At 34.3% G+C, this 9,076-nt stretch overlaps 1 protein-coding gene across 1 annotated transcript; it reads left to right on the plus strand.

Annotated features, from left to right (window-relative positions):
• Positions 1-2,610: 2,610 nt before the first annotated feature.
• Positions 2,611-5,097, plus strand: LOC136224251 (probable metal-nicotianamine transporter YSL7). Its single transcript, XM_066012527.1, has 6 exons — positions 2,611-2,987; positions 3,088-3,251; positions 3,352-3,449; positions 3,526-3,660; positions 3,747-3,936; positions 4,015-5,097. The coding sequence occupies exons 1-6, from the start codon at positions 2,753-2,755 to the stop codon at positions 5,095-5,097; spliced, it is 1,905 nt and encodes a 634-aa protein (XP_065868599.1). The 5' UTR covers positions 2,611-2,752.
• The last annotated feature ends 3,979 nt before the right edge of the window (positions 5,098-9,076 follow it).

A 9,076-nucleotide genomic window follows, 5' to 3' on the forward strand; every position in this document is an offset into this window, starting at 1 on the left:
TTTCGGGACTAAGGCTTTGTTGTTGTTGTTGTTGATTGAAATGATTGCGGAATTTGATGTTGTAATGCAAGATCATATACGACGTATTGAAAATCATGAAATTCACTATCATTATCTTGGACATAAAATGCAAAATGAGTTAATCTCTCTTTTGGCACAAAATGTTAGAAATTCTATAATCAAGATAATCAAAGAAAGCAAATACTTTTCCATTATTCTTGATTGTACTCCTGATGTGAGTCATCAAGAACAAATGACTTTAGTAGTACGATGTGTTAATATATCTGGTAAGAAAATAAAAATTGAGGAGTACTTTCTTGAGTTTCTAAAAGTGGATGATACAACTGGGTTAGGGCTTTTTAATAAACTTTTAGAAGTGTTGAAAGGTCTTGATCTTAGTGTTGATGATGTGAGGGGTCAAGGTTATGACAATGGTTCAAATATGAAAGGAAAACATCAAGGAGTCCAAACTAGGGTACTTGAAATTAATCCTATAGCTTTATATATGTTTTGTGCTTGCCATAATCTTAATCTTACTCTTAGTGATATGGCTCATTCTTGTGTTAAAGCTATTTCTTTTTTTGGGGTTATTCAACGTATATATTCATTATTCGCGGGCTCTACAAAAAGATGGCAAGTTTTTCTTGATAATGTTCCTGGTTTAACTTTAAAGTCTTTGTGCAATACTCATTGGGAGAGTCGGATTAAAAGTGTGAAACCTATTAAGTTTCAAACTCCTCAAATTAAACTGGCTTTGGAGGAATTAAAAAAAAACTGTGATGATGCCAAATCAAAGAGTGATGCAGATAGTTTAGTAAATGCCATAGAGAGTTTTGAGTTTTTGCTTAGTATGGTTATTTGGTATGAAATCTTGTTTGCTATTAACATGGTAAGCAAGAAATTACAATCTAAATCTATGTGCATTGACTCTACCATGAAACAGTTGGAATGTGTAATATTATTTTTACAAAAGTTTAGAGATGAAGGCTGTGAATCTTGTTTAAATGTTGCTAAAGTTGTTGCTTTTAATATGGATGTGGAGCCTATTTTTCCAACAAAACGTCGAATTACTAGAAAAAAACAATTTGATGAGAATGGTTGTGAAGAGGAAATTAAGACTCCCCAACAGTTATTTAAAGAAGAATATTTTTTTATTGTTGTTGACATGGCTTTAGTTTCTTTAGAAAGTAGATTTGAGCAATTAAAATATTTCGAAAGCATTTTTGGATTTTTATTTAATTCAAAAAAATTGAAATCATTAGATTCCGATGATTTAAAAAATTGTTGTGATAATCTTCACTCTACTTTTTCCCATGACTGTGTTTCCAATTTTGATTTAAATGATTTTTTTTCTGAATTAAAAGTATTGCAAATTACTTTGCCATCTGATGAATTAATGTCAACTATTGAAATTCTTGAGTTTGTTAAAGCTGCAGATTGTTATCCAAATGTTTCTATTGCTTATAGGATTTTATTAACTTTGCCTTTGACTGTAGCATCAGCTGAACGAAGCTTTTCAAAACTAAAGTTAATAAAAACTTACTTGAGGTCATCAATGTCTCAAGGAAGGTTGAGTGGTTTAGCAATTTTGTCTATTGAGAAAGAAATTTTGGGAACTATGGATGCTGATATTATCATTAATGATTTTGCCTCTCGTAATGCTCGGAGAAGTAAACTTTTTTAATTATTTGTATACTTTGTTTTGTAGGCAATTAAAGATGATATATATTCAAGGCTGGAAAAGAGTTAGAAATTGAAGAATATCAACATAGAGACCGTTCTTTAGTGGTTTAGAACAATTTTGATTATGTTTAGTATATTTTGGAGTTGTATTCTTAACAATATTGATTTTGTTTAGCACATTTTAAAATTACAACAGGTGTTTGGGGGTTGTTAGGGGGTGTCAACCTAATTGGGATGTCCGGCAACCTCTATTTCAACTTTTAAAAAAAAATTATTTTTAGAAATTTGGTATTAAAGGGCCCAATTTTATTCTCTCGCCCCGGGCCTACAAAAGGTCAGGAACGGCCCTGGCTCCAGCCATGGAGAAAACTCCATCCCTGGGGTTTTCCGGCGGGGCCGGAGGGTCGGGAGACCCTCCCCTACCCCCTGGCTCCGCCCATGATCATAATTGTCGACTAACATATTTGTTTCATTGTCCCAACCATTTATCCTTATCCATATTCCAATCTTTATCTTTATCCATATCCCAGTAGAATACCAAACATCTCGTCTAGGTATAACTTTAGTGGGATAAGAGACTTATCCCTCCATTGTCTCTCTCTCCTATCTCTCAAACAAACACATGATAACTTATCTCGTTTTTTTATCCTTATCCCACTACCTATATCCCTTCTAATAAATTATATTAATGAATTAAAGCTTTTGATAAAAGTTCAATAAGAAAAGAACAATTGGTTGTACGACGGCGTATAGGGGAAGTCTTGAACAAGACGTAATTAAACCTAATTACGAAAATCTTCTTGGAGATTCTCTCCATATAAATATGAGCTCTGAAAACGAGGAAGAGATACCAGATATTGAGAGCGAGAGCAAGATGGATAGAAGAATCGGAGAAGAAGAAGAAGAAGACCATCAGAAGAGAAGAAATCGAAACCCCTTCCATGTCGACGTTGAAGAATCAGGAGAAATTAAACAAGTACCTAATAGCAACAACAGTAAAGTTTCCGTTGAGGATGCCTTTAAGGATACAGAAATCCCGCCATGGACAAAGCAAATCACCATTAGAGCAATGGTCGCAAGCTTCATTTTGAGCATTGTATTTAACTTCATCGTCTGCAAGCTAAACTTGACAACTGGAATCATTCCTTCTCTCAATGTTGCTGCTGGATTGCTCGGTTTTGGTATGCTGAAGTTCTACACAACTTCGCTTCAAAAATTTGGGTATTTAAAGCAGCCTTTTACCAGACAAGAGAATACTGTTATCCAAACATGCGTTGTTGCTTCTTCCGGAATTGCCTTCAGCAGTACGTTTTAAATTCCAGATCAAGCACTGTTAATTTTAATTTAGGGTTTAGGGTTTACTCGTATTTGATTTTATGGATTTCCCTAATATTTTGTTGTTAGGTGGAACTGCGTCTTACTTACTGGGCATGAGTTCAAAAATAGCTGCGCAAGCGGAGGGAGGAAATACGCCCTTAAATGTTAAGAATCTTCAGATTGGGTGGATTATGGGGTTTCTCTTTATTGTTAGCTTTGTTGGTTTGTTCTCTATTGTCCCTCTCAGAAAGGTACATTTTCTCTTCTCAATTCTTAATATGTATTAATGATCTAATCAATTATTTGCTTTTAAGAATAAATTTTCTCACAGTTGAATGAAATCAATTGCAGCTTATGATCTTGAAATACAAGCTAACATACCCTAGCGGCACTGCTACTGCATACCTAATCAACAGCTTCCATACACCCAATGGAGCAAAATTAGCAAAGTAATAATTATCATTAATTAATTTCAATAATTATTATATCTTATTATGTGAAATATTTACCTTGTTTTTTCAATAGGAAGCAAGTTGGCGTTCTTTCCAAGTTCTTCGGTGCTAGCTTTCTCTGGGCCTTTTTCCAGTGGTTTTTCACTGCTGCAGATGACTGTGGTTTTGCTAGCTTTCCCAGCTTTGGTCTCCAGGCTTATAAAAACAAGTAATTTCGTTAACTTCCCCAATAGTTTTCATTAGCATTAATCAACAATATTAAAATGATCCTTAATTCAATTATTTATATTACAGGTTTTACTTTGATTTTTCTTCAACGTATGTGGGCGTCGGAATGATTTGCCCTTATATGGTAAATATTTCCCTACTTATTGGAGCCATTATTTCATGGGGAATCATGTGGCCAGCAATTGAGACCAAAAAGGGTAATTGGTACAGTTCTGAACTATCTGCCAGCAGTCTACATGGCATCCAAGGATATAGGGTATGTATATATATATTCATATATATATATATATATATGAAATATGATGAATTATTCTAATCATTCTAACACTTGCAGGTTTTTATTGCTATTGCTACAATGCTAGGAGATGGTCTTTACCACATTATCTTCATGCTAATCACAAACATAATTAGTTTAGCAAGAAAAAATTCCATTAATGAAGACAACTCTGAGGTTGAAAGCAATGATGAACAAAGGAGAAAAGAATATTTCCTAAAAGACCAAATCCCCATCTGGGCAGCATTGGTTGGGTACATTGTCCTTGCTTGCATTTCCATTATTTGTGTGCCACTAATTTTCCATCAATTGAAATGGTACCATGTCTTAGTAGCCTATGTAATTGCTCCAACCTTAGGCTTCTGCAACGCATATGGATGCGGTCTAACAGACTGGTCACTTGCATCAAACTATGGGAAATTTGCAATTATCATATTCAGTGCTTGGGTTGGGCATGATGGGGGAATAATTGCAGGACTTGCTTCTTGTGGTGTAATGATGAGCATAGTTTCAACAGCATCTGATTTAATGCAAGATTTCAAGACAGGTTACATTACACTTTCCTCGCCCCGTTCCATGTTTTTCAGCCAAGTAGCCGGAACAGCAATGGGATGTGTGATTTCTCCATTGGTGTTCTGGTTCTTCTACAAAGCCTATCCCAACTTAGGCCAAGCAGGCAGCAAATATCCTGCACCTTATGGCCTGATTTACCGGGGAATCGCCCTTCTTGGTGTAGAGGGTATCAATTCACTTCCGAAAAATTGCCTCAAACTATCCATTGGATTTTTCATCGGAGCTATGGTTATTAATGGCATTAGAGACCTGTTAAAAAGATATGAAACCAAGTACAGAATTCACAGGTTTGTTCCTAGCCCAATGAGCATGGCGATTCCGTTCTACATTGGGGGTTACTTCGCCATAGATATGTGTATTGGAAGCTTGATTTTGTTTGTATGGGAAAGGCTGAACAAGGAAAAGGCTGATAATTTTGCTCCAGCACTTGCTTGTGGTCTCATATGTGGTGATTCCTTGTGGGGAATTCCAGCATCTATACTTTCTCTTGCTGGACTTAGTCCTCCTATTTGCATGAAGTTCCTTTCTTCTACTGTTAATTCCAGGGTTGATAATTTTTTGGGGACCTAATTACTTTTATTGCTTCCTTAATTAGTTTCTTTTTCTGTTGATTCTTCTATTCAAATGTTAAATACCTTAGATTAAATAGTAATGGTATTTCCTTCGGAATATGTTTCTACAGTTCATTTGAGTATAATGTTTCTTTTATAAAGTTTTTCTTTTTTTAAGGGATTTATAAAGTTTCTTACTATGAATTTCTAGCATTTATACGACTACATATTTATTTTGTTATTGTTAGTAAATAATATATTGATCAATGACTTTGTACATACTGATCAACATAACAATTTAAAAATATAACTATTATTATAGTAAATAATTTATTAATGAATGCGTTTGTCACTATATCATTTTCTCTTTCACATGACACAAGATACGTAATAGATATTTGTTTTTATATCGTCTGATTATTTTTCGTGACAGTATATTAAAATTCTGTCATCCAAAAGCTTAATTGAAAATGCGCTCGATTCACACGATGCCTTCCGATGACACAATCCGCGCGTTTTCGTTAAAATTTACTTGCTCATGAGATGACAACTGTAATAAATGACCGTCATTGTATGCGGAAAACAAAAAAAACGGCAAATGACATATTTCACTTACGCGGCCATATACTAAATTTAGGCGCTCGATCGTTTGACTGAAATTTCTCAGCTCATATATAAACCTCCACTCTCATCCCAAACCCCATTTTAGGTTACGCAATCTTCATCACTCTCTATTTCCATGGTTGCTTTCTACTTTCAATCACTGGAAGTGAGCTCGAAACACGGTACTGGTAAGCCATATTTTCTTCGTTCCTAGATGTATTAGAGTTTCATTGTTCCTTACTCTATCTTTTCCTCATCTGATTGACTCTTGTGTATGTGGATTTCAGCAGCTGGAATAAGGATCTATTAATTTTCAGACCTATCGTTGAAAGGGTTAGATCTCTCGCTTAGATACGCTGATTTTATTGTATTCATTGTTAGATTCACTACTGAATAGCTTGGGTCTTCATCTTTTTTTTTTAACCTAGGGCAATAATAGTGCCTGATGCTGAAAATGTTATGAACTCATCTGATTCCTTTTTATTTGAACATAATATTTGCAGGGATAGTAAGAATGCTTAAGTATATGGGAAGGCTGGCTGAAGAGATTGCCAATCAGATCATGCATTTAGCATATGGGAAGATTTCTTTAACTTATTAAGTATATATTATTGTTATGTTGGTTTGAACTGATTTCTTGCATGTATGATGTTGTTGTGGGTGATTGGGCTGAGATAGGTTTACAATATATCTTCCACTTGGCTTGTTATCTGATTGAGTATGTGTATGAAACATGATGGCTTGTTTATGCTTGATGTTCTGTTTAGGAAGCTAGAACTGATTGAGTATGTACATAGATGTTCATTGTGCTTGGCCACACTAAACTGATTGAGTATGTATATGTGTATAAAGCACGTTTATGTTTGATGTTCTGTTTAGGAAGCTAGAACTCATTGAGTATATATATTGTTATGTTGGCTTGAACTAAATGATTACATGTATGTTGTTGTGGGTGATGCTGAAATAGGTTTACTATATATCTTCCACTTGACATGTTATCTGATTGAAACCATTCAGAATGGTGATGGGTTTTCGATGCTATCAGCATAAGTTATGAACTTGTGGTTAGAGCATCGCAAACTTCATCACCGTGCTCACCTTTCAACGAGTACAATCCAAGTGGCAAGTATATTGTAAAGGGTTATGTATATGCATTGCTATTAACTGATTGGTTGAATACATTAACCGTGCATGAAGTGATTGGTATGAATGTGAGTTATATTGCTATGAAATGATGGGTATTAACTGATTGGTTAGATAGAACTGTTTAGGAAACTAGAACTCATTGAGTTTGTGTATGAATGTTCATTGAGCATGTGGCTGATTAGGCATACTCTTAAGCTTTGAATGTTCATTGCGATTGACCATACTCTTATACCTATGAGTTATACTGCTAGAACTGACTGAGTGTGTGTATATGTATGAAGCATGTGTTTATGTTTGATGTTCTGTTTAGGAAGCTAGACTGATTGAGTATGTGTATGAATGTTCATTGGGCATGTAGTTGATTAGGCATAGTTTAAAGCTATAAATGTTCATTGTGATATGGGTTTTTAACTTAGGGCAATATAGTACCTGATGCTGAAAATGTTATGAACTCATCTGATTCCTTTTTATTTGAACATGAGTTATGCTGCTGAGATAGGTTTACAATATATCTTCCACTTGGCTTGTTATCTGATTGAAACCATTTAGAATGGTGATGGGTTTTCGATGCTATCAGCATAAGTTATGAACTTGTGGTTACAGCATCACAAACTTCATCACCGTGCTCACTTTTCAACTAGTACAATCCAAGTGGCAAGTATATTGTAAAGGATTATGTATGTGCATTGCTATTAACTGATTGGTTGAATACCTTAACCATGCATGAAGTGATTGGTATGAATGTGAGTTATATTGCTATGAAATGATTGAGTATGTGTATGAAGCATGTTTATGTTTGATGTTCTGTTTAAAAAGCTAGAACTGATTATGTGCATGCATGAAAATGTTCATTGAGATTGGCCATACTCTTACGATGTTCCTTTTCACTTGGATTGTTAACGTAAAAAAAAACATTCAGCATGGTGATAGGTTTATGATGCATTCAGCACAAAGAGAATCCCTTATGGTGACATCATCATAAACCTCATTACCAAGTTCATTGTTCAACGAGTACAATCCAAGTGACAGGAACATTGTAAAAGGGTCATTGAGCATGTATGAAGCATGTAGTAATGGGTAAATTTAGGCTACTTGCATATTCTGATATGGCTTGCAAATGATAAGATGTCTTTTGATATGATTTGAATATACATATATATACATATGAACTGAATAACAAACCCTACGTTATATTACAAAAGGGGGGTGAGTGTTGCCTTTCGATTCTCCTTCAAATTCCAAATCTCCTTTACTATCTCATAGTAAAGATAGTAAAGGAAATTTGGAATTTGAAGGAGAACCACATTTGGAGCTCATATGTAACACCCTAGACGTATAATTTTTCTTAAACTAAGTTATTCATTAGATAAAAGCATATAGTCCAGTCTAACCTTCACTTCAACTAGCTGGAAAATTTAGCGATTTATATGAGTCGCAACTCAGTGAATATAAACAAGGGTAAATTTCAAATAAAACCCTTGTGGTTTAACTAATTTTCAGATAAATGATTGTGGTTTACTTTTTGTCAAAACGAGAATTGAGGTTTTCAGCTTTAGCAAAATAAAGACTTTTTCGATTGATACTATTAAAATCACCATTGACGACTTCAAAAATTACATATTTTAAGAACTACTAATATTCTAAGCAACTTTAATTCTTCAACTTTTTTATTTTGAGATTGTTTAGATGATGTTTGGTAAAGAGAGATAAAGTTAATGTTTAGAGAGATAAAGTTCCAAAAAAGATGATTTTCGAAAATCGAAAATGTAGTTCCATAAAAAATATGATATTGAACAACTTTAATTCTTGAAAATTTTCATTTTCAGGTCGTTAAAGATGGTTTTAATAGTATTATCCAAGTGTGAAACCTCAATCCTCGTTTTGACAAAAAGTAAACCACAGTCCTTTATCTGAAAATTAGTGAAACCACAGGGGTTTTATTTGAAATTTACCCTATAAACAATCAATGAATACCAATCACGTAAACAAGTCTCTCACCCAAGTCATACAAATGCAAATGAATGAACCGTTTATTAATGTTGTGACACCACCAGCCAGTCACTAACTGGGATCAAATAATAGGTAACAGGTATAACATAATCTTGTTTCGGTCCATGTAATCAAGTAGTCCACGTATTGACCGTATAGGTCCAAGTAGTCCAAATATTGACCGTATAGGTCCAAGTAGTCCATATAAATTCAAGTAGTCATAACAGTGACTGAACTGGTATGTCACAACGTCATCCATT

The sequence above is a fragment of the Euphorbia lathyris genome, chromosome 3 (assembly GCF_963576675.1).
Source record: "Euphorbia lathyris chromosome 3, ddEupLath1.1, whole genome shotgun sequence".
Classification (NCBI taxonomy): domain Eukaryota; kingdom Viridiplantae; phylum Streptophyta; class Magnoliopsida; order Malpighiales; family Euphorbiaceae; genus Euphorbia; species Euphorbia lathyris.